General features: G+C 39.7%; 2 protein-coding genes across 2 annotated transcripts in view; both read left to right on the top strand.

Moving 5' to 3' along the window:
• Nucleotides 1-13652, top strand: part of COL22A1 (collagen type XXII alpha 1 chain) — a 145790-nt gene extending 132138 nt beyond the window's left edge. The window contains exons 56-64 of the mRNA XM_063299991.1: nucleotides 550-603; nucleotides 1310-1381; nucleotides 2623-2658; nucleotides 3520-3564; nucleotides 4038-4217; nucleotides 5129-5195; nucleotides 10058-10240; nucleotides 12036-12113; nucleotides 13349-13652. Of these exons, the coding sequence (XP_063156061.1) occupies nucleotides 550-603; nucleotides 1310-1381; nucleotides 2623-2658; nucleotides 3520-3564; nucleotides 4038-4217; nucleotides 5129-5195; nucleotides 10058-10240; nucleotides 12036-12113; nucleotides 13349-13536 (903 nt within the window). The 3' untranslated portion in view covers nucleotides 13537-13652. The remainder of the gene's footprint in view (nucleotides 1-549; nucleotides 604-1309; nucleotides 1382-2622; nucleotides 2659-3519; nucleotides 3565-4037; nucleotides 4218-5128; nucleotides 5196-10057; nucleotides 10241-12035; nucleotides 12114-13348) is intronic.
• A 6718-nt stretch (nucleotides 13653-20370) lies between these two features.
• Nucleotides 20371-21120, top strand: LOC134494742 (leucine-rich repeat protein SHOC-2-like). Its single transcript, XM_063299989.1, has one exon. The coding sequence runs from the start codon at nucleotides 20371-20373 to the stop codon at nucleotides 21118-21120; it is 750 nt and encodes a 249-aa protein (XP_063156059.1).
• The last annotated feature ends 5423 nt before the right edge of the window (nucleotides 21121-26543 follow it).

Below are 26543 nucleotides of genomic sequence, written 5' to 3'. Positions count from 1 at the left end.
TGGGGTTGATTCCTGGTGATTATATGGGGCAGAGGGATCCCTTCCCTTCCCTTCCCTTCCCTTCCCTTCCCTTCCCTTCCCTTCCCTTCCCTTCCCTTCCCTTCCCTTCCTTTTTGCTGAGATATTTCTGTGATTGATTGTTCATGTGCCACCAAGTTGATGCTGACTCTTAGTGGCCACATAGGTAGATAATAAAAGTTCTCAAAAATCTGATGAATTTGTATGTTGCTGAAGAGTAGAAAGGTATGAGTTTTAAGGGAACCAACAACAACAACAAAGCCTTTAGCTAATTATCACATCAAACCTGAAGTCCTATGCAAGTTTGGGGTTATTTTGTGGCATGTCACCAAGTTAAACCAGATGGCTAGGGCTTGATAGCCAAAGGCTGACAGAGCAGTTTCTTCCATGACCCTTGGAGAAAAGCTGACGGTCCAAAATATATTATCCAAAAGAGAAGAAGATGAAAATGTTTCTGATCACAGGACTTCGGTTTCATTCATCAGGGCTCTTCATATGGTTTGAGATTGATTGCTGTCTTCTTTCCTTTAGGGCAAGACAGGACCTCCAGGTGCCCCAGGAGAAACTGGTCCTGCAGGTAACCCAGTAAGTACTGTATTTACTGTCTCCATCACCAGTATGAGCTTACAATAGCACAGGCAATCAGAGCAGCCACAGTGAGGCCATGTGCCAGAGAGGCCAACTGTATACATGGTCTAATTTGCATCAGTTAACAAAGTACCATGCATTATTTGTGTACTGAAAACTATGCTCCCCCAAACTGGCTGTTTGTTGTTAAATTTCTGCAGGATGATCTGCAGAGGCCTGGGGGTTGGCAGCATGGGATCTGGAAGCCACAGAAAGCCCAAAGCCTGCAGGATACCCATCCCTTCCCTAAACTAAAGAGAAGAGTGTCTTACTGGTTCATTTGTCCTCATCAGGTGGTCACAAGAATCAAGAGACTCCACATTTTTGCAGGCATGCCACAAAGAACTGTTTAAAATTAATTTCAGGGAGAAAGAGACCTGGGAACTGATTATATCAGTCCTAACATTCTTCTTCAAGGTTTTGCTCAGGAGACTTAATCGGCATCTCTTATGCAAGTAATAAACAGGTTTGTAGTGTGCTGTACCGTCATTAGGATAATCTGCAAACTTTAGCACTTTGATTGGCTGCTGGCAAGTCAATGTGTTTATCATGTTCTGAAGAATTGGGGCCGGAGGTGGCTCTTGGGTCTCAACTTCATATTCCTTCTGAATGATACTGATCAGAGTATTCTTTAGCCCTTATGTCTTCTCTTTTTCACCCCAAGGGCTCCAAGGGAAGCAAAGGTGAAACTGGTAGCCCAGGAGTCCCTGGTTTCATTGGGCCACGAGGTCCTCCTGTAAGTAGCAAATCGATGATGACCATACTGGGGTTAGAATAAGAACCCAAAATAATTAGGAAGTCCTCATGAAGGTAAGGTAAAGATGAATCTGAGTCAATCTTAACTCCTGGTGACTGTGCAAGAATATTTTTTGTTGTTTCCTTGGCAATAGTGCTGAAGTGGTTAGCCATTGCCTTCTTCCTGGATGTTCCTTTGGCTTCCCATCTACCCTGGGATTCCTTGATGGTCTCTCATCCAAATCCTAAATTCCATCCCTACTTAGATCCCAGCCCAAAACAAGGTTGGCCTGGTCCTGCCACCTGCTGAAATACTTTCTTCTTCAGTAGCTCATGGTACCAGCAATTCATATAAGTAGTGCTTTGTGTGGTTGTTGGAAGCAATGAAGTGTATAGCCAAGAAAAATACATTAGTGAAATTGCCTTTTTTCCCCAGTTGCAACAAATAAAATACAGTAACACTAGCCTTTTTTTTAAACTTTCTTTTTTTCTCCTTTTTATTGTATTGTTATAAATCTTAATACATTATGCTATTTCAGTACAATGCTATTTATATGATATAGTAATTACAAATTCTTGACATTCTATTATTGAGATAACGTAGACTACTGGAAATAAAGGAAGGAAAAGAAATAGTTATTCTATCAAAATTAGCTAAAATTTAAGATATCAATGTTATGAGCAGTAAAATTATTTGGCTTTTTTATTCAAAATTAAATATAACATTGGAAAGGAAAAATAAATAAAAAAAGAATATACTGGAACTTGCATCAGGGTATATGTTATATAACAGAGGTTTCGATCTTAAACTAAACTGCTTAATGTTAAAATCTTCATTGGTATCTTGGTATCTGTGTGTGTATACACACACACACACACATTAATGAAAGAAAACAAAATGAACAAAGCAAATTTAACAAAAAGTTAAATACCAAAAAGTAAAAAAAGAAGAAAAAAGGAAGAGGAAAAAAAAAGATAATACTTTTTTTTTTTTTTTACAAAAAAGAACTATTACGTTTCTGACTTCCCCCTTTCTATATATCTGCTAATTTGCAATATTTGTACATATTTAGGCCCCTTTAGAAGCCAAACTGTAGGCCAGTGTTTCTCAGCATTGGTAGCTTTAAGATGTATGGATTCTGGGAGTTGAAGCCCACACACCTTGAAGTTACCAAGGCTGAGTAACCCTGCTGTAGGTTATTTGCCATGCTGCATAATGTGGTTTATCTTTCTGTTCCACAGGGCGAACCAGGTGAAAAGGGGGTCCCAGGGAAAGAGGTAAGTATATTGTTACCTTCCTCACACATAGATGCTGTTTCATTAGAGCTACTAAGAGTGACTGCAAAATTTCAAATACCCCTGAAGCTGATTTTTAAGGTCAGAATGGTGGAATGTGCAGGACAAATTGGGAGTTGCTACTAACTGGCCTCAAATACAGCGATGGCTGCAGTTTCGAAATAAGGCATCACCTCAGTCATACAACTTGTAGATGAAAAACCATGATGGGTAGAGAAATCAGAAGTTACCATATTCCTCTTGTAAATGTATTAAACCTTTGCCTAATATATTTGTAATGTGTGTGGATCACGTCATTAATTTGATCTGTAGCATTAATTGTGACACAAAGAATCCAGTTGATCTGATACTTTGATTCAAAGTGTTGAATTAAATTTAATTAATTAAGTCAAGTTAACTGCCATAGGCTAGTTTGCCAGGAGTGTGTGGGTCAAAATTTGGCATTAAATAAAATAATAATAATAATAATAATAATAATAATAATTATTATTATTATTATTATTATTGATTAAATAAAAAAAGTAGGGGGGGCCTCACCTGCATATCTTTGTAAATCATTCAGTTGATTTAGATCAAAAACTGGGTTTGACTTTCCAAGTTTAGTTGAAAAGTTAATTCAGTTCAGAGATTCAATGAACTGGTTTTAAATCAAATCTCAGAAATCAAAGTTTCATACATCCCTAATAAATTTACTATATTTTTGCTTGCTACAATAAATATTATGATAATTAGTGCAATATAATTAATTTTCCCATTCACATTAGTACGTATGAATGAGAGATCACCCCCCCCCCCAAATACTATCTTTATAGCTGTTCTTTAGACCTCTTCTCCTTTTTTCAGGGCACCCCAGGAAAACCAGGAGAATTTGGAGGAAAAGGTGACAGGGTAAGTAAGAGAGCTTTGTTCATATCCCAGAACTTTAAACCAAAACTGACAAATGTCAATGTTAGCTTTCTGTGACACTTCAATAGCAGATGACGTGTAATCACATTGTATTTGCTCATAGGTAAACTAATTCTTGCTATTTAACCTATTTCTGAACCAATTTCATTGAGATCATCATCACCCCAGCTAAATTTCAGAATTTACAGGATTCATAGGTCCCTGATTGTCAATTGATAGCCTCATATCCAGATTACAGTAGGTGGAATTTCCCCTTTTCACCCAGAAAGGACATCTGAAGGAAGTTCTGTGGGAGATGAGTGACTGCCACCTGGATTTCCCCACCACCACCTAATGGAGTAGTGTCTGGTCTATCTATCCAGCATTTTTAATAGCTCTCTGCTGAAAAGTTATCACCCTTCATTTTTTGCTTAATCAAATCTAATCCAGTCTGATCTGTCTTTTTTGTCCTTCAGGGAGACCCTGGAACCAAAGGTGAAAGAGGGCCAGCAGGGGAGAAGGGAGCATCAGGTGATCCAGGAGTTCCTGGTCGCAAAGGACACACAGGATTAATGGGCTCCCCAGGACCATCAGGAGAGTCAGGACAAGTTGGGCCTCCTGGCCCTCCAGGACAACCTGGATTTCCTGGACCTAGAGTGAGTTTAGGGGAATGTAATTTTGGTAGGCTAAGACAGAAGTCTGCCGACATGGGGGGGGGGGGCAGGGAACACAAGGAAACCAAATGGCAAAACATGTGGTGAGGTTATGATGCAAACTCTGACCTGTTTGTACCTTTGATGAAATTATGTCCTGCTACAGTTGCCTCTGTATGCATCTTATCAGTTGTTGTATTTTATTTTTTTAACTCATCAACTATGAAATGCAGCCAAATGTTAAAAATTACAATGGGACAACTATCCAATATCTCATATCTGTTTCATTGTGAACTATCCATCATTGTCAATTACTGGCAGTCTAGTTATTTTAATATATTGTTGAGGGCTCCATGAATAATTTGCTATGTGGAGTATCTGGAATCTCTGCTAAGGACAAGTTTGAGGAATAGCTTCTGGAGGAAATGAATTTTGGGTTCCAGGTTTTCTTCAGAATCCCAAAATGCCTTCAACACCATTACTGCCATCACCAAATGCATCCATTATAGCATTTACATGCTATTATGTGTATTATTTAAGACAGAGAAATATTGAGGAATAATCTCATGCTTCCTTCATGAATGATTATTCATGAAGGAATAATCCTCCATTTTCTTCTTATAGATACAGTATGCCCAACCCTTTCCTGTATTAAAATCTGGAACCATTTAGAGTTATTACACTGTAGTTGATTCCATTCTTCCAAAGGTTTGCGACCAAAGGCCCTAGGAAGCCTTTGAAATGCTAGAGTGTGTTTCCTAAAGATTTTCTTGAAGATGCTATAGTATCACACATTTTAACTTAAGAAAGAATGAGTGAACTTTCTTAGCTGCTTAAGAAGGAGATTAAACTCATTCATAAGCATCAGTATTTTAAGCTCTGGTATCTTAAGGTATCTTTTTTTTTTCTCCTAGGGGGATCCTCCATCAATAGAAACATTGCGAAGACTTATTCAAGAAGAGTTAGGAAAACAACTTGATGGTGAGGGCTTGTATTGTGAAATCCCAAAGTGGATGAGGGATTCCAACATGTTAAAGAGGATCAGAAGAGGAAGGGAGGATAGGGAGTTCTCCACTTCTCTTTCTTTTATATAGAACATATCTAAATAAGCCCTTTAGACTGATTATGTGCCATCAAGTTGTTTTCAGCTTCTAGAGACCATATAGATAAATAAGATAAATAAGCCCTTTTAGCATCCTTCAAAAACAAGCAGTCCTCAACTTACGACCATTTGTTTGGTGACCATTTGAAGTTACGATGGTACTGAAAAAAAGTGACTTATGACCGTTCGTCACACTTACGACCATTGCAGCATCCCTGTGGTCACATGATCAAAATTCAGGCACTTGGCAACCAGCATGTATTTACAACGGTCGCAGAGTCCTGGGGCCACATGATCACCATTTGCAACCTTCCCAGCCAGCTTCTGGCAAGCAAAGTCAACGGGGGAAGCTGGATTCGCTTGACAATCACATGATTCACTTAATGGCCACAGCGATTTGCTTAACAGCCAGGGCAAAAAGGGTCATAACATTGGCCCTGACTCACTTAACAACTGCCTCAACGGGAGTTCCAATTGTGGTCACAAGTCGAGGACTACCTGTACAGTATCCCTGATAATTTTGAGCTTCTCTGGAATTCTAAAATTCTTGCCTGTCTGTCAGTACTGTTTCTTAAATATGCAGGGTGCACAGGACAATTTTATACCTCCCTGCTGCTCTCACATACCAGCCCTGCTGCAACATATAATGTTGCCAGGTTCTTCACAGCAGGGCTTGAAATTTGCAAGATGATGACCTGTTCCATACTCTAGACTTAATGAACATCTAGTTTTTCCTACTAAGATGCTCTCTAACTCGATAGACATAGTCTGCCATATACTAACCTTTATGGTCCCCCACAACCATCTAATGCTCCTACCCCTCCTTTTAGATCCTTTTAGGCCCTTGTTTTTTATATGTACTTTCTGTTTTATATCTTTTAGCTTTGCATAATTTTTAAAATATCTTTTATGCTTTTAATTGACTGTACCCCACCCTTCTTATTACGGTCTAGGACTGTAATAAAAGTTTGCTTTGATTTGTTTCTTGGTCACCTTTCACCTCCTATCCTGGTCCTTTGTGTTTTTTATCTTTCCTTTTTGTTGCAGCTACATCGCTGCTGCAAAAAATGCTGTTTTTGAACTTCTTTGAACTGTTTCTAATTCTGTTTTTTCGTATCTCCCTTTTTAAAGCAGCCCTGCCTTATTTGTCCTCCCTTCCCCACTAGCTTCACCTGCCATGGAATTCTATTTATTGTTGCTCTGAGTTAATTAAAATCCCCTTTTCTGAAATCCAAGTTATGTAGGTGGTTTAGCTCAGAATCAAGAACTGTGGAATTGCTCAGTCATTTTTTTCCCAGCGTTTCTTCAGTTTTCATTTCCTTGACTAAGTCTTCCCAAGTCTTCCCGAGGGAAGCTGACATTCTTAGCCTTTCCCCTACCCCTGAAGGACAGAGTTGGCGAGGCGAGGCATTGCTGGAAGGACCATGTTTAGCAGAGTTTCCTTATTTTATTTTATATTTTATTTTATTTTATTATTTTATTTTTTTAAAATCATTGCTTTTTAATTAATAACAGAAAAAAGAAAAAGAAAACACAAAACACAAAAATAGCAATGTTAAGACACATGCACTATCAAGGAAAAAAAAACACAGAAAAGTGCTAATACAAAAAAATGAAGAAATATAATGAAGGAAAATACACGTGTCTTAGTATATTGTTATAGTTACAAATCTATATGTATTTCTCTAATGTAAATACTCTTCAAGTGCATATACATTTCTAATACATTTATATGACTACTGTGTGTGTGTGTGTATCCTACTGTATTTTGTATAAATGAGTCCCGTATTTCATTATACTTGTCCATACAAAATCTACATCTATTGGCAATCCGCTCATAAGTAGCAAGCACAGTCAGGTCTACTTATGGCATTGGGAAGATAAATGTATGCTCCTTTGAATAAATGGACCACACATTTATCTTTCCAATGCTGCAGTTTTGGCCATAGTATGGGTACAGATAATCCATTTATGCTGCCCAGATGTCAAATTCCATGTATTAGGTATATAGTTCAAAAGAATATTATCCTCCGAGAATTTTAGCTTTTGTTGCACAATCATATTTATATAGTCTATTATTTTCTCCCAAAATGTAGTAAGTATAGGACATTGCAAAAACATGCTTTAAAGAGGCATTGTCCTTATTGCACCTCCAACAAAATGCTGTTTCTGACAATCCTTTTCCATACAAACGTTGTGGAGTCCACTAAATTCTAAATATTACTTTTTGTTGTATAAGTCATAGTTTAACGTCTATTGACACTCTTGCTATAGAAGTTAAGACACTCTTCCATTCTCTAGCCAATATAAAAACCTTCTAATTTTTATTATGTTTAGCAGAGTGACCTAATGAGTATCAAAGTAATTAAGGTAATCACTATTATTTCATGCCTCTTTGAGTTAGCTGTACTTTGCTTTTGAGAATCATACTCTCCTCTGGTGGGCTGGTGATAGTAGACACCAGCAATAGGGTTGCCTTTAATAGCAGTTCGAAAACATGCAAATGTGAGTAGATTAATAGGTACCGCTTTGGCGGGTAGGTAACGGCATTCCATTTAGTCATGCCGGCCACATGACCACGGAGGAAGTGTCTTCGGACAAACGCCGGCTCTTCGGCTTTGAAACGGAGATGAGCACCGCCCCCTAGAGTCGGACACGACTGGACTCAATGTCAAGGGAAACCTTTACCTTTACCTAGTTGCTCTCTACAGCATTGCCAAGTTCATTCATTTGGATTTCGGGAGGGGGGCTGTTTCTAACATACATACAACTCCTTTTCTATAGCTTCTGAATCCAATGTTATTTAGAAGATTTGCATGCTGCCCTCTCTTCAATAGATTCTAGAGTGGTAAATAACAAATATCATAAAATAATAAAATATGCATGAAAGAAAAAAAACATTAATGATACTATGTGGCAACAGCTAAAATCATTGTGCAGGCTAAAGCATTTTTCGAAGTAAATTCCTAGGGAAAGTAAAAATGTCTTCACTTGGTGTGAGAGGTACATTATATAAAGGTGCACTATTATTTATTATTTCATAGTGGTGAGGACTTTCTTGTTGTTATTGCCTTCTCTTTTTGAATATTTAAAGAGGCAGGCTGTGTGCTTCAAACCCAGCTGTTATGTGCTCTGGAAAGCAGAGCTCAACTACCCCTAAGGACATCACAAATACCCCTAAGGATATCACTGTGAGCTTGTAAGCAAAACCTTTCCACATTGCTCCCTCTACATAAATCCTTGGGGAGGTTTTCACAATTCCCAAACTTCTCTTATTTAAAAAATGGGGAAATAAAAACTGCCCCCCCCTCAAGACCAAGCATGGCTCTGATTTCAAAGCCATTGGTGAAGAGAGGATCTAGTTCTGGGCTGAAAGAAAATCACAGATGCAGAGTGAGAGAAAATGTGTGTGTGTGTGTGTGTGCGTGTGTGTGTGTGTGTATCCATCAAAGCTGCTGCAATGGATTGTGGAAGAGTATAGGAGAGGAGGAACTGGTGGAAGGAATTATTTGAGAAGAAAGATAAACATTAAAATTAAACATTTGTGTAAGATTTTAATACCAAGGGCTCTCCCCCATGCCTTATTGTCACAGGTCTGGCATTTAGGAGAGGACCTTTTCTTGCATTGTTCCACAGCTTTGACATGTTACGATTTGCTTGAGACTTACATTGGAATTGGCCCCCACTTTCTCAGCATTTGGAAAATCTGAAAGGATGCATCTCTTTTCCCATGCTTTTAATTCTTAAATTGTTTTAGTGTGGATTTTAAGATGTGTTCTGAGGTTTACCTTTAACTGGTAACTGTCACAGAAGAAAGGTGGCATATAATCCCCAAAATTAATACATCAATAAGTATAAAAAAAGTTTTAGCTCCTGAAGAACTTCAGTTTTTTCTAAAAGAAAAATCTGAATGCCTAATCTTTATGATGAACAAGATTTCTAATAGCTACAGCTAAAACTTCAATACCTTGAATCTATCTTACCCCTTGCCATTACCAACCAACCAAACTAAATCATGCATAATAGAGGAAATTATGCAAATAAATAATTTAGCTTGCTTTGTTACATACTACTGATTGCTCATCATTGTACTTAAAAATACTCTTGCTTATAGAGTATGTCAAGGTAAATAAAGGCAATGAAATGCAATGAGGTTCTTCCTTAATATCAATGGTTTGATATCAATGGATCAGAATTAGCTGATGGAAAAAAGAGGACATTCCCTTTGAGGACAGGCTGAAAGAATGGATGGGATGTTCAGTCTGGAGAAAGGATGACTTCAAATGACTTATATTCTAGCTGCATAAAGGTACATAAATGGAAGCTACAGGTATCTATTTTCCATGATCTCAGAAAACAGGAGCACAAATAACAGGTATAAGTTGAAGCTACCTTTTTTCATAAGAAAAAAAACTTCCTGATGGTTAGAATTGTACAGCACTAGAACGATCTATCTAAGGAGGGTTTGGGTTCTCCATTTCTGGAGGTTCTTCAGAAGAGACCAAACAGCAACTACTCATGAATGTTTTATTTATTTATTTTATACCCTGCACATTGCCAAGGATTAGAGTAGATGATCATTGTGGTCCCTTCCAACTCTACATTTCTATGATTCATTGCAGAAAAGTATTTGGCCAGTTATGTGCTATAGCATTTCCTTTTTTCCTGTGTCAGGTATCCATGCATTAACAATGTTCTCTCTTTCTCTTTCTCTCTCTCTCTATATATTTTTTTCCTGCAGCCAGACTGCCCTACCTCATAAGTCAGTTGCAGCCTTCCCATGTCAAAGCACCTCAAGGTAGACCAGGGCCTCCTGGATCACCTGGAAAGGAAGGCCCCCCAGGTAGAGTTGGCCCTCCAGGAGAACCTGGCCAACCTGGACAACCAGGTTCAGAAGGACCATTGGGACCGATGGGACCAAAAGGTGAGTAGATCTTCACCTGGAAAGCAGCTCTAAGATCCAAACACTCCTTCTGATTTAGATATTTCAGGGACTATGGATAACTTTTTGCAAGGCGAAATATTGCCTTATCAAATAAATAGAAATGGCTATGGCAAGACATTTTTGAATGTGTATTCAGATCACAGGAGGTAGAAGGACATATGAGCTTGATAGCTTTTGATTTATTGGCTTACTCATTATTTCCACTCTCTTCTCCATAGGATTTTCATAATACAACTGAAATCAAAATCAGACATTTCTTGTCCCAGTCATTCTATCTGGGTGGATAAAGAATATAGAACAGCTGAAGATGGAACCAAATGTATTTAGATTCCTATGTTTAGATAAAGACACCAGTCTACATGTCTATCGATGTATTATAATCAATTTCCATGTTTAATGAAAAATCTCAGACAAAGTCATATGTATTCTCGAGAATGCTGATTGGGGCTGTTTGTACTTCAAAAATGTTTTGGAAGTAGTGCTTTGGACCTCCCATAAGTGTAACAAGCATGGTACCTCCCTGTTATTCATTAAAATGGCCCAACTTTTTCAGGCTTATGCACAGGACTTTAAAAAAAAAATACTGCTTTAAAGAATTCACTCAGTCAAGTTATTTTGATTCTTGAAGCAGCTGCACTTTCTCCCCACAAATTTTCATGATCCTGAAAAGACACAGGCTGTTTTGATGAATAGCAGCAAAGTGCTATCCTCCCTCAAGGACTGAAGCATTTCTTCCATCAGCAGTCATACTGTTCAGCAACACCCAAATGGGACCTGAAAGACCTTAAATCTATGGAATGAGATTACATTTTTCAAACATTTTGAAGAATAACCAGGACTTCACATTCACGAGTGACGTTTGTTCTATCACTTGCAGTCCCTGTATTTTATATTCTATAACTCTGCATGAGTGTCTCTAGAAAAATGTGAGGCTTGATTTCTCCATTTGTGTTCATTCAGTAAACTGTCTTTTCTGCAAGTATGTTCTTCTGAACTCAGTAGTGCCTGCTTCTGGACAGAAATGTAAAGAAAGTATACATCCTTGTAAAGAAGTGTAAAGAAAGATAGATAGAAATGTAAAGAAAGTATACATTTTTGTAAAGGAAGTATACATTACTTCTCTATAGAAATGCAAAGAACTGCATGCTAAGGGCCTGAAAATCTGAATTTATTTATTTATTTATTTATTTATTTAAGATATTTATATGGCTGCCCAACCCACTCATGGTGACTCCGGGAGACTTACAGAAATAAAACCCCAGTACAAAACCCACTACATCCCTACCCACCTGGCGACAATAATACATTTAGACACACCACTTGATGGGCTCCACATTGACCTGGGATCCCCAGGCCAACTGGCAAAACCATGTCTTCAGGGCCTTTCAGAAGAGCATTAAGTTGGCGGCCAATCTTTGTGGGGATGATGTTCCACAGGGAGGGAGTCAGCACAGAGAAGGCCCTTCTCGATCCCACTAGATAGACCTCCTAAATGGGGGAGGGGGGAGGTGGACCTACCCTGCCTCTCCGATCTGGTGGATCAGGTAGATGCAATTGGGAAAAGGTCCTTCAGATAAGAACCTTTTTCTGTATAGCAACAGCAAGGGACAGATCACATGCAAACTGATATTGTTTCTGAGTTCAGTTATTAAATATGAACAATTGATGGATATTTATAATTGGTGAATGAGTGCAAATCAAGAATGCCTTACATTTTCACTCTGCAAAAGTGTGAAACTCTAATCATTAAAATGTATTCCGTTGCCTCCGACAGGTGGCAGAGGAGAGAAAGGAGAGAAAGGAGACCTTGGCATTGGTCAGCGGGGTGAAATTGGTCCTCCAGGAGTAGCAGGTGGGTGGTAGCTTATTCTCTGCAAACGGGAATTTGTGTGGCCTACTGCGACTTTCCCCAATCTTGGCCAAGCCAGAAGTTCCAGAATTTCTAGCCAGCAACTGTTGGCATATTCAGCAATAAGCTTCAAAGCTTCCTTGCAGCCAGGAACCTTCTTATCAGGGATGCTATTTGCACAGATGGTTTCTCTCTACACTCAAGCCCTTTTCTGTAAATGTTTGTGAAGAAGGCATTACATGTGCACTTGGGTGTTTGTCAGCTTGGCATGAGGTCCTGGTTGACTTCCCTGCTCTAAAGCTTGCACAGAGCTTCCTTTTGACTCTTCCTGTTCCCACAGGAGGACGTCTGAGAGGTCAGCACTTTCCTTTAACAAGTAGAAATAGTGATTTTTAGAACAAGAAAACAATTCTCTCTCTACCTTTTGCTTGAAACACTTTTGGCAAGTGGTGCTGCTAAAAAAAAAAGGGCACTGCTGTTTGAAGTGAGGCAGTGTCAGGGTCAGCCTCGCGACTCAATAAGACACAGACTCACTTAATGGGTATTAAGGATTTCTGGTTTATTGGAAGGATAGCTAACAGAACGAAAAACGGGAACAGGGTAGGTGGTGTGGAGGTGCCCTTTTTATACCCTCTTGTATTGCCCCGGGCTCCCCACCCCACATTGTCCCGATCCCTCTTGATGGGACCCTTGATGGCTGCCTGGGCGTTTTCCCGGTGTCTTCCTTTGTCTCCCAGAGTCGGTTGTGTCCTCCAGGGCACCAGGTGCGGCTTATCTCCGTTCCTCCGACGCCCTTCTTTTCAGCTGCCTATGGGTCCATGGGTGTGGGTGCTTTTGGGTGCTTGTGTTAATCCCTAGTTTGATTATCTCCTTCCTCTATTTCTTAATGATCATGATCCACGTTGTGAGGCTCTTTGTGCCTTGCAACGAGGTCATGACAGGCAGGGGGCTAAAACAAAGAAAAGCTGATTTACTAATAAAAACTCCTTACAACTGTGGTGGAAACCTGCCAAGAATATTGACCCTCTCTCTTGCTGGGGAAGACTCCCTGCTGATGAGGGCCCTGTGGAGTTGGTCCTTTGACTTCATTTTTTCCCCAAAACAATGCTTTGTAGGCAGATCAGCAGACCAATGCATGAAGCCACTGCATCCTGAATTGCTAATTCTATCATAATTCTGTCTACTAAGATTGTCTACTCCATGGCAATCACATTTACCCACAACACTTTGTTCTGTAGGTGTTCCAGGTGAACCTGGCTATGGTAAAGATGGGATTCCTGGAGCTCAAGGTCCTCAAGGTGAAGCTGGGGCTCCTGGCCTTATGGGCCCTCCAGGGCCTCCAGGGGCCAATGGACAATGTGACCCCTCCCAATGTGCTTATTATGCAAGCCTGGCTGCTCGGCCCAGCAACGTCAAAGGTCCCTAAAAAGGTAGCCTCCATCACTGCCTGTGGACCTCTCATGGACCTACTTTGGAAAACTCAGATGAAGCAAGGGAGTTGGGAGATCCAGATCCAGATCTTTGCTTCTGTTCTTTGACAAGGAACATAGAGACTCTTAAAATCAAATGCTGCCGGACGGTCAAGTTTTTTATAATTAAGAAATGATTAATTAGCATTATTTTATGCAGTGATAAGTGATTTTCTGGGAGGGGCGGTATGTTCTCCAATGTCAGGTCAAGTTCCCATTTCTTTTTAAAAATATTTTTATATAAAGCTTGAGGATTAAATTTTCCCATTTTATAGACTGAGTTCTATAAAGTTCACAAAAACAGAAAAGAAAGCAAAACTGAGGGTAAGTAGGTGCTAGGTGCCCTCAAGAGATTTTTGACTTCTGTTTGCTAGCTTAGCCACCATTCATGGGTGAAATCTCTGGAGATGTTGTGTTATTGGCTATTGATGGCTTGTCCTGCAAGTATTCAGTAGAGATTTAGATGTAGCAATCTAAATCTCTTGGGGACAACAGGACACACAGAGGACACAATTTGCACATGTGTTTGCACACTCCCTAGGAAGCTGTTTTGCTCACCATGGCTGAGCACATACCTGTATGTCAAAATTAGAAGAAAAATGAGGAAGAGGAAAAGCAAGGAAACAGTGGCAGACAGGAGTATGGATGACTAACGACCCCATTTTCCCATCTGCTATCCATGTTGCTTCTATGTATCTTTCACTGAGTCCAATTCCCAGGCCCAGAACTGTTCCATGAAAATCCTGGTGTGACACTTAGTCCTAATTTGAATCAGAGAACTTCACCCATATCCAGCTTTTTGTTTTTTGTTTTTGTTTTTTTGCAGCAGAACAACTGATTTTGCCATTATTTGCTTGTTCAGTAAAATGCATCCATTAAAATTCATTTTTCATTTTTTTTTTAAATATTTGGCCTACTTCCCAGTAGGATAGCTGATCCTTTAGCAGTGCAACAGTATGTACGTATGCTCAGAAGTAAGGTATGTTTTTTTTTTTAAACCCTGTATTCTTATGGTGCTTGCTCTCTTATAAATAATATGACCAGCAGTGCATCTTCAACAGAAATTATTGGGAAATTTGGGGAAAGGGTCCTGCCGCCACCACCACCACCACCACCTTTTCCAAAGGTTGTTCAGCTAAGCTCACTACTGTCTTCCCTGGCTACTTAGCAGCAGTTCACTAAGAACTCAAGCAGTGTTGATTTTTGATCCTAGCATTCTTTTTTCCTTAAAGGAAGATAACAGAGCTTGAATTAGGATCTTATGCATGTGAAGACATTGTTTTTGATTTGGATTCTTGCAGTGCATGAATTGTACCTTTTAATACACATTGCCATTACATGAGGATGTGTTCTTTGTCAGACTTTGCCCAAGGTCATCATGTGTGTGTTTGTGTGTGTGTATACACAGGGGGTCTTCTATTTCCTTTGTAAAATGATCTAACCGTTAACTTTGGGCTCCGAAGCAGGAAATGTACACAGGAGCCAGCCAATTACTCATCAGTTATATTTGGAGGGATGAGGGAAATTATTACACATGAAGAAACAAAACCCCACTTTTTCAAACCCAGTTCTTGGGCTACCCTGTTTAAGAATGCTTAAATGAGCGCTTAGTGCTATAGCCAGATGTTATTTATATATTTTAAAAGGTGCTATTTTTAATGTGGATTCCATGGCATCAGCAAGGTATCTATCTATCTATCTTGTGTGCAATGTGACTGAATTGTTGTGTTTATAACAGGCAGGTTATTCTCCAAGCAATTCTGCGGCTTGCTTTGTTTTGTTTCTGGAAGATAAAGCATAGAAAAAATTTGTGGCAAAGAAATACGCTTGCCAAATTATTTAAAAGGGAGCTGGCTTTGCCATTTTTTTCTGTTTCAAGCTGGACTGAATCTTCTTTTCTTTCTGTGGGGCAAGCTTTTGTTGATGTTGAGTGGGGCTGAGTTTTTTTAAATTAATTATTACTATGATTATTATTTGTTTATTTTCTCTGCTATCATTGTGAATGGTTTCTTTCCCGCAGCACTACCTTCAGATATTAGTTGCTGGAAGTGGTGCTACTCCTGTTAGGAACAGGGCTTTTAAACGGTTTCCCATCCAGTTGTTCCACAGACTGAAAATGTAGATGTGTATAAGAGATGGTTTTTTGGGGAGGATTTGTGTGAAAACAAACCAAACCAAAACATATGTTGTGTGATCTGTTTCTCATTTTGACTGTTTTCTGGTTTAACACTAAGAGTTTGGGATGCTAATCAAAAGGCTAATCAAAGTGCAAAATACATTTAGACATTTGGGATTTAAAGGGGAATACCATTTAATGAAGAACTGCAATATTAGGCAGGACAGACCTATGTGGAAGCACCTTGAGAAGACCAGAGATGTTAATTTGGTTTGGTTTAATTTAGTTTATTCAGTGTATGGTCATAGACCAAATAATACAAAGATAAAGGAAAACTGTGCCTTCCAGGTGGAGGGAGGGAGGGAGGGAGGGATGGAGGAAGAGGGAGGGTTAAATCCTTATTCATGAATAAATATTTATGGTGCTGGGTCATAGGCAGAACAGACCTATGATGAAACACCTCGAGAACTTTCACATGCCAGAGATGAGAAATGGATCAATGTATCCACGCATCCAGCAAAAGTGTGGATGTTACTGGGTCCAGGTTACTTGAGAAGGAACCTGTCCTATATCAGGGTTTCCCAAGCTTGGCATCTTCCAGATGTGGACTTCAACTTCCAGAATTCCAAAAAACTGACTCGGGAATTCTGGAAGTTGAAATGTCATGCAGAATAGGGATTGGAATTATTTGTTGTTATTGTAGTGTAAGTTAAGGTTACAAGGAAAGAGGTTCAGGCTAGACATCAAGGGAAACATCCTACTGTACAAGCTGTCAACCAGTGGTACAGGCTGCATCATGACATATTTATTCCTTCACGGTGGTGCTGCGAGTTAAACCGCTGAGCTGTCGATCGGAAGGTCGGCGGTTCGAAACCGCGCGGCGGGGTGAGCTCCCGTCGCTAGTCCCAGCTCCTGCCAACCTAGCAGTTCGAAAACATGCAAATGTGTGTCGACTAATAGGTACCGCTTCGGCGGGAAGGTAACGGCATTCCGTGTCGTCATACTGGCCACATGACCATGGAGGAAGTGTCTATGGACAAACGCCGGCTCTTCGGCTTCGAAACGGAGATGAGCACCGCCCCCTAGAGTCGGACACGACTGGACTTTACGTCAAGGGAAACCTTTACCTTTACCTTAAAGGTCTTCAAGCAGAGGCTGGATGGTCATCTGTCCGAGATGCTCTAATGGATCTTTCACTGGCAGGGGATTGGACTACGTGATCTTTAAAATCTCTTTCGGTTCTGTGGTTCTGTCATTCTGTCTGCAAGTTGCCAAAGTGGGGAAACCTTGTTCTACTTTACATGATTTCCTCTCACCACTGAACTCAGGGCCAAGCCTACTCTGTAGCCACTCCAAGCATCCAGTATGTGCTCCCTTGTGAATGGAAATATCTGATCTCTTTTTCAGTATTTATAAAAACACACCTTTTAAAACAGATTTATTACCACTGATTATTTTGATCAAATGACTGGTAGTTGGTGGCATAGGAAATCAAGGAAACAGACATATTAATAAAAAAGCAAATAACTGTGCCACTAAAAAAACACCTGTGGGTCCAGGAGCCACGTGTGCTCCCTATAAAGTTTAATTAAACATAAATTTTGATTAGATTAAATTCTGTTTCTGTTCTGACACTGCTCAATTACTTCTCCTGGCCACAAGAATTTTGGGAAATGTGTTCCCCTGCGTGCCATCAAAAGCCAAGTATAGCTTTGGGCTCCCTCCCAGTTCCACATCTCTGAGCTATATACAGAGTAAGAGGTGCCTGCTATGCTCTGTCAACAAGTTGACATCGCTATCTTGAGCACTAAGAGGATTTTTTAAAAGGGATTCAAGTGATCTCCTTAATTGAATCCAATAGCTTCAGAGAAATGTCCAAGCAATTAGCAAAGGTAAAGGAGAGATCGGCAAACAGGTTGCTTCTCTTGAACATTGAATTAATCACAGTGCTGTACTAGCTACAGTACGGGGGAGGGAGGAGGGGTTAACAGAGAGATCTGTGATAATTGCTGTGGATTGTCCTGTGTAAGTCTTAGAGAACATCTGCGTGGTTGCTCATAGTTAACACTGACTTGATGGCACATAATTAGTCAGTCCTGTCTATGTAGGTAGAATGAAGACTTTGAATCCTTCACACTATTAGCATCTAGTCTGTTTAAACTTCACATCAGCCTTTTATTTATCTATTTATTTATTTTTGAGCCCACGGGACTCGGGAAGTTCCTCTTATATCAAAGCTGATTCATGGGTCCTTCTTGATGTTTGACCTCCAGTGATGTTGGACCTTCAGTTCCCACAATCATTTGTCCCTGGCTTGCTGTCTGGGATTGATGAGAGTTAAAGACCCAAATGTCTGCAGGACATCAAGTTGACTACTTAGCTGATGCATAGAGCACTTCTCCATGGTTTCAGGCATCTTGCACACTTCTATTTGGAGATGCTGTGGAACTGAACCTCAGCTTTTTGATTGCAGAAAGCATGCATTTTCCCACTGTATTACTTCATGTGCATTTTCTAAAAAGCCGTCTATATAAACTTACATTGGACTGCATAAATGAATACAGTTATAGTGGAAGAAATAGCACCCCCCAAAAAAATGATAAAATCAGTTTCCTAGAAAATCAGTTGCCACTGAATTTGGTGCAGCAGTACATGACATTGTGTACTTGAATACCAAACGGATAGTAGAAAGGAGACAAGTGATTTGGACAACCTGGACATTTACTTTAAAGAGGTTAGATAAGGTTACCTGGAATCTGTTCAGTGATGCCCAGAAACTATTTCTGGCAGGTACTACGTAGGTGCCACACATGCTGTAAATCAAATCTGTTTATCAGTTAACTCATCTGTGCAATTTATATGCCACTGAAGTCCCAAAGGGCTCCCTTCAAATCCAGAATGCTGCACTGACCTCAAAACACATGGCTACTATTTATTTATTTAATTAATGTAAATGATTTACATGGCCGCCCATCTCATGACAGTGAATCTGGATGGTGTACAGGGATTAAAACAATAGCTACAATAATCCATGGTGCCCAAGATAAACAATACAGAACAACCCAATTGTGAAAAACCATATAAGCAGAGCGCTCACATAACCATTTGGCCCAAATATCTAGGGAAACAGCCAGGTCTTCAGAGCTTTCTGAAAGATTAACAGGGTTGGGGAAATCCGTATCTCCAGGGGATTGCTGTTTCACAGGGCTGGCACTGCCACAGAGAAAGCATGACTCCTGGATCTAACAAGATGGCATTGTTTAATAGAAGGGTCCTGGACCATGCCCCCTCTGCTAGATCTGGTGGTGTGGGCGGAAACAATAGGAGAAAGGCAATCTCACAACTAGCCTGGCCCTGTGCCAGGGAGGGATTCATAGGTGATAACCAGCAGCTTTTCTTATTATTCTTATTATTGTTATTTTATTTCAAAATAAAATAAAAAACAAAGTATTAGCAAAACCCTAAATATAGCGTATAGTCCTGAAAATGAAACATGTGCTCTATTATATGTTGTTCCAAGAACTTGCCATGACTGCAAGGGAAATAGGTAATAGCTTTCCAACATGACCCATAAAGGATAATATTCCACTATATTTTCATTCTACGTAGTGAGAGTTGATAAAATATAAGACCAATGATATTCCTGCAAAACTGATATATTAAGAACCACCTTCCTCAAATTTTAGTTTCAGTTTAGCTAAACAAAACTTTGGTGGTCCACCATCCCATATAAATCCATTAAGTACTACTGTTAGTTTTCCCAAGGAAGCTACGTGGAATGTCCATGAATTAATAAACAATCCAGCTGAATTTGAAGGAGGCTTCACTTTAAGTTTTCTTAGATAACAGAGTTCCAAAATTTGAATGAAAGTTGAGAGAGAGAGAGAGAGAGAGAACGCAGTACAGATATCTCAATATTGCGGGAGATAATTTAACCTACATTAAAAAAACAATAAAATGTTTGACACAAGAATATTTTATGATTTGGGAAAGAGAATGATATTATCTGTTCATAACTATCTGTCAGATAGGAGACATGAATGATTAGGTAAATAATGAGATTTTAAAATGTATAAAAAGAAACTTATAGTTGCATACTACTACTACTTTGTCTTAGTTATATTTTGCTACTGTTGACATTTGTTTTGGTCTGTAATAGATTTGCATTTTAGTGGGGAAAAAAAGACACTTCTTCAAAACATGTTTTAAGAATAAATACTGTGTGTGACTATAATCCTAACAGCCAAATGAATTGCTTAGCTAAAACGGTCACACTGTGAGTTTTTGAGGGCAGAGCAATTGCATGCATAGGAAAATAAGACATGGGAGACAAGCAAATCCTGCAAGAATGACTTTGATCGATGGTGAGAATCAAGAACGCTGAAATGCAGTTTGGTGGGGCAGAAGTGGGCTTGGCTGTTTACTTTGAGTCGAAAGCTGTACTGAAGATTTAAAACCTTAGCTCTCCCATGTTTACCTACTGGATGTAGCTGTGCAACCTACAGGTTCTGCATTTGCTTTGTTAAATAAAGCAGGAAGAAATAGGTGGACTGAGAACTTAGCACTGGGAGCAGGAGATGGTAGAAAATTTCCCTTCTGTTCTGACCTTTTCCCTTCTGTTCCTACAAGGGGAAGGGTGGACCTGATTTGAAACTGTCTTTTGCCCATTCTCATCATGGAGCCACAGTGGAAATATCTGGCAGAACACGATCCTCAGTATGAAGGTGGGAAAAAACTCAAATTGGAAGGCAAGGTACTCATGTCTATTCCTCGCCGGCTGTTTGCACTGGAAGGGTTAAAGATTTTGGAGATGAGCCCAGAGCGAGAGAGCTGCCTCAAGTACAGGATGGCTCTCATCCCTCGTGAAATTGGTCACTTGAGGAACTTAACCTTACTCTACCTGGACTCTAACAACTTAAAAAAGGTTCCTGCTGAGATTGGCAGCTTGACCAAGTTAGAAAGGCTCACCCTTAGCAGCAACAGTTTAATTTCTCTGCCTGAAGAAATAGGAGGTCTCCACAGACTTCGCAGCCTACATCTAGCAAACAACTGCCTGACAGAACTTCCAGCACCCGTTTGTCAGCTGAGGAACCTAGTTTTCTTAGATGCAACTGATAATCGCATTCACACCATCCCAGACAGCATTTCCCAGCTACAGAAACTGGAGTCTCTACTTCTGCTTTACAATTCTCTCAAATGTTTGCCCAGAGGACTCTGCTTCTTAAAGGCCCTCAACACCCTCTGGGTTGGTCACAACAAGCTAACAGAGCTTCCTTCAGACTTTGGTCAGCTGGTTAATTTGGACTGGGGTAACAACAATTGCTCAGGCAATTTTGAAGGGAATCCATTGAAGCACCCACCCCCTGAAGTATGTAGTGGGGGACCTGCTGAAATCAGAAACTATTTTGCCTCTCAAAGGAAATAAAAATATATGGGTGTGAATTAGATGGGGGTGGGGAGGAGAAATGCATTGCATTTTCTGGAAAGAGACATGTTATAGTTTTGTGTGTACATGGTAGATAGTCCAGCTGCTATGGTAGAATGACTGTGCAGTTTTCTTTCCATTTTAAAATAAATTGAGAAGTCTATAATGCTGGGAGAGGTGGAAGGAAAGAGAAGAAGGGGATCAGCAGGATGATGGGTGGTCTCAGTTGCAATGGCAGTGGATGCAACAGTAGATGTTCTGGAAGGCCAGGCTGGGGATAGATCCTCCAGGAGGAAAAAAAAAAAAAAATCTTTGTAGTTGCTTCAAGTTGATACAGACTTGATGGAGACAGATGGACAGACAGGTGATAGATGATAGAGGATTGATATACACTCATACATAGATACATATGTGTGTGTCTGTGTGTGTGTGTGTATTCTTCTACATTTTAATCATTTTCCTTCAATAGATAGAAAATAAATTACTTGTTTTTGTTCTCCCTTTCAAAAAAGTAGAAGATTTCAGTGAAATACTCATGAACTGGGTTCAGGGTCCTTAGGCCGTTGAGAAGATCATTACGGAAAGTAAGAGTGTCCTGGCTTTTATTATGCAACTTTCTCTCAAAGAGTTTACAGCCTGCTGGTTTCCCATGTTCCCATTAAATCTGTTGGGAAGTGTCGGAAGCCAGGGAGGCAGCAGAATGATATGCAACAGGAAAAGCAACAATCACAGCATTGGCACCTTCTGTCCCACTGCAGTCATTCCATAAGCCCAAAATTCCGCTAAAGGAAATTTAAAAACATTGTGAGAATGAGGTGGTAAACCCAGATATATTTTACGCAGGGAGAGAAAATGCAGCATCATTCCTTTCAAAAATAATAATAATAATAATTGGGTGAAGTTAATGCCAATGTTTTTATTACTGCTATTCTATTGTATTTTTCTATTTCCCCCACCCCCAAGCTTCCTTATACAGTTGAGTAGGAAAAATCTTGTTTGGGGGAGGGGAATCAAAGAAGAAAGATATTTTGGATGAAATTCTCCAGAGACATGGGATTTTGAGGCTTATCTTTATTATGTAGTAACTGAGGGAACTATGTGATTGTCTTGATCTTCAGTAGTTAGTCATCTCTGATGTCTGCAGTCCCTTCGTTTCCCATGCTTTGGTCATATTCCAAAAGTCAATATCATAAATAAACTATAATGTTTTTAATTTTCCCAAGATCAGGAAGTGAGGGTGCATGGAGAGGCTACAGTGAGGTGTTCAGCAGAAGGAATAACACCTAACACTTTTGACCATCTCACAAAAGTCAGCAACTTCAATAAAAACTAAAAAATGACAGCAAAAGAAATTCAAAGTGCCTTGAGGATAAAGCAGAAAATAGAAGCTTCCTTCTCAGAGGGAGAAACAACAGAGATTGGGAAATGAGAGTTTTACAATAATTTTATCTTTGATGGTGGATATTTCACAACTACATTTCTATTAACTTTCATGTGTTTTGCTTAAGGTTCAGGGGGAAAAAGCTAGAAGAAGAATAATTCAGCAATCCTTCCTATGGTATCTGTTAGGAAACCTTCCATAATTCCTTTGCAAATTGTTAGGCATGAGAAAAAAACAGAGTCTGCTTATTCCTAGTTCCCAGGATCAAATTTCATACATCCACACAACATATGTATGCAGAATTGTCAACTTGAGTTGTTGTAATTGAATTATATTAACATCTCATCTTAACCTATGCTTATTTGTGATATTTGTTATTTGATACCATCTCCTGTACACCACGGTTGGTCATTGCTGATAAAAGTCTCCACTTGCCATCCTTTGCAAATCTGATTGGTTCACTGAATTTTCTTTGATTAGCCTGAAATTGGGGTATAAAATAATTCAACCACAAATTCTTCTCAAAGTAGATGCAGAGTTTTTTTTTTTTTTCTTTTCCTCTAGAACAGTGTTTCTCAACCTTGACAACTTTGAGATGGATGGACTTCAACTCTCAGAAATCCCCAGCCAGCATGGTTCGCTGGGGGATTCTGGGAGTTGAAGTCCACCCATGTTAAAGTTGCCAAGGTTGAGAAACACTGCTCTAGAAGAATCCATGGGAGGGGAGGGGAGGGGACCCTAGCTACTGGTGAAATCCAGCTAAGTGTGATGGGACTAAGTGACTACACTTACTTTAAATGCTGAAGGATGCCTAAGGGTTTCAGCAACACTAACTTTATTGAAACAATTAAAAGCCTATTCCACTTACAGCTCAGCTGAGTTTTTTACAGATGAGTTTATGCTAGTGCTTCATGGAATGACTATATGGCCAATCAGAAGTATGTATCCATGTTGTCACTCCTGGGAGAGTCATACTTATCTACAAAGAGTCTATTGCTACTATAAATGTGCTGGGATTTTTAAAGGTTGGGCATCATCTGGAAGAGATTTCTTGGCCACCATGTACATTTTAGAAAAGTAATTCCATTTTCTGTCCATGTTGTCTGTTGTATTTTTTTACTACTTAGGAAAAAAAAATGCTGAAATAAAAATGCCCTGGCAGCACAGAATGAACTAGATTTTTGAAGATCAGCATAGGCACACACAATTGAGAATACCGGAGTAGAAATTAGTATTATAGAAGAGAATCACAGAGCTTTCAAAAGGATCACTGAAGATTATTGAATCCAACTTCCTGCTCAATGGAGAGATCCAAATTAAACTATTTCTGGTAGATAATTAATGATCTCTCTTTGACCACATCTAGTAAAGAGGACCACACCATATCCCTTGGTAATTGGTTCCACTGCTGAAGCACTCTTAGTTCCTCTCCTCCAAATATTCAACCTTCTTATATAGAATTGAATAGATTTGCCACCTAGAGCCAAGCTGTAATGAAAATCAGACAGTAATATTATGAAAAGAAAACCTAATCAAACATTACAAAAGTTGTTGCCTCAATAAATACCTTTTAACCTCTGTTCTTTCTTCTTGCTGATTTAGAACTTTACAGCCTCCAAGTTTTCAATCTGAAATGGTAAAATCCAGTTCAGATTTCCAGATCTTAAACTGGCCATCCATAGACTGTTTGGACTATGGCCATTCACCAAATAAATAAATTAACAAACACCCTTGAAATTAAATGAAAGTGACTTCTCTGCCAAAAAAGAAAAGAAAAAAAGAAATGCTTAGCAGTGGAAGGCTCTGAAGATCATCTCTAATATCTTGTTTGCAGAGTAGCATGCTATGTTGCAGGTATTTGCAGAAGACACTACTGTTTTTTATTGAAATGCCATCTTATTTTATTTATTTATTCATATTTATTGTATTTTTATACTGTCCATCTCAGAATGACTCTGGGCGGTTTACAGAAGATTTAAAACAATGACAGTTGAATATCAATTAAAAATACATCATAAAAAATGTAAATCTACAAATATAATAAAAATTCTAAAATATAAAATATCAACCCAAGATGACGAAATTGCAGTCTTGTTAAAATTTCCTGAGGCCACGTCAGGGCGCCAGCCACCCCCATGATGAACTATCCCCTCTCCCACTCCAAGTGAGGTGGCACAGCCATGTCTTGAGGCCCTTATGGAAGGCCAGGAAAGTGGGGACGTCTTATCTCTGGGGTTAGCTTATTCCAAAAGGCGGGTAGCTTATACTAGAAAGCAGGGGTTAAGGTGCCCAAAAAGATAAAGGAAATTGGGTGAAACGAAGAGGGAGGATGTAAATGAACATCTATACATTAAATTAATGAATAAACCCAATAGTTTTCCTCTGCCATCAGCTAGCCACGTGCTACCAAGAAATGCAGAATAAGCAAGAAAGCCCTATATATTTGGCTATTAGTGTTCCCTTCGAAGGTCAACTTCCCTTGCTTTTCCATGATTCTATCTCCTATAATAATTCATTAAAACATAATTCTCCAAGACTAATTAAAAACCTCTTAGCTTCAATTAAAAACCAAAACAAAAAACCAAAAAACCAACACACTATTAATATAGCCTTGCTTAATCCCCACAGGGCTTATTCACCCTACAGATTAATTTCCTGTGATATATTTCTGTAATTATCTGTCTTACACTTATTTGTTTTCTTCTCTCCAGTATGGACATCTATGGACAGATGTCCCATCTGATACCTTTTGAGCACCATGCAAGATTCAGAGCCCAGTTATGCATAGCTGGAGGTAGATGTCTTCTGTGTGCTTTTTGCCCTTGCTGTAAAAAGGCATTCCTCAATATATGTATATATTGTATATCTGTATAGCATTCATAAAGAGAAGCAAGAATGCAAGAAAATTTTCCCTTTTTCAATAATTCAGGAAGAACCCTATTCAAGTTTAATCAGTCCATGTATCTATATGCTACTAAAACTCTTGTGTCTGTTTGATTGTTTGTAACCTTCAACGGGGCAAAAAGGTGCATCATAGGACAACAATTTTTGAAACAAGGTACCTCAAATGGGGTAACTTACAGAATTCATCCAAAATCTGGGACCCATTACTCCAGTGGGATTGAACTTTGGCAAAATTGTGGCCTCTTCAGCAACTGGCCACAGTCAGTCACAGCCACATGACCATCATTTCCAATGCTCCCTGCCAATGTCCCACAAGGGAACTCAATGGGGAAGCCAGCAGGGAAAGTTGCACCTCCTTCCCTGGTCTTTCTGCTCTCCCACACACACAAAACCACCAGCACCCTTCTTGCCAGCTTCCCTGGGTTTTCATGAACTCCACAGCCTCTTTCCCCATATGCACCACAGCACCACCCCTCCTCCAACTTGTGCATGGCCTCCTCCACCCCCCTGTGGCACCCTTGAGCAACTTACCTGGGACTTCCTCTGCTTTCCCCCCCGCAGCACCCCTACAGCAGAGGTATCTGCACATCATCAAGCCAAACTCAGGGGCAGAATACAAATATGATTTACAACACAAATGAGTTTGTGCATCAGAGAGAAAGGGAATGGGATTTTATTTATTTACTTACTTACTTACTTACTTACCAAATTTGTCACTGCCCATCTCCTCCGACTGGAGGAACTCTGGGCAGTTTACAGTATAAAACAATAAATACATAATAAAATTCCAATAAAATCCCTCTAAAACAATTTCTCAACTACCCCATCTAATAAAATCCAGGTGGCTGTGATCTCCTTCAGTCATTATGTAGGAGTCATTATGCACTTCAAGGCACTAGCTAACTCCAAGTATGGGGATTCTCTTCCCTGCCCCAAGCCTGGTGGCAGAGCCAAGACTTCAACTTCCTCCGGAAGGCTAGGAGCGATGGGGCTAATCTCACCTCCGGGGGCAAGATGTTCCAGAGGGTGGGAGATACTGCAGAGAAGGCACGCCTCCTGGACCCTGCCAGATGGAATTCTCTTATCGACGGGGTCCATAGCATGCCCTCTCTGCATGACCAGGTGGGATGGGCTGATG

The sequence above is a fragment of the Candoia aspera genome, chromosome 3 (assembly GCF_035149785.1).
Source record: "Candoia aspera isolate rCanAsp1 chromosome 3, rCanAsp1.hap2, whole genome shotgun sequence".
Classification (NCBI taxonomy): domain Eukaryota; kingdom Metazoa; phylum Chordata; class Lepidosauria; order Squamata; family Boidae; genus Candoia; species Candoia aspera.
Note: the sequence above shows the minus strand (reverse complement) of the source record. Positions and strands in the feature narration are given on the sequence as shown.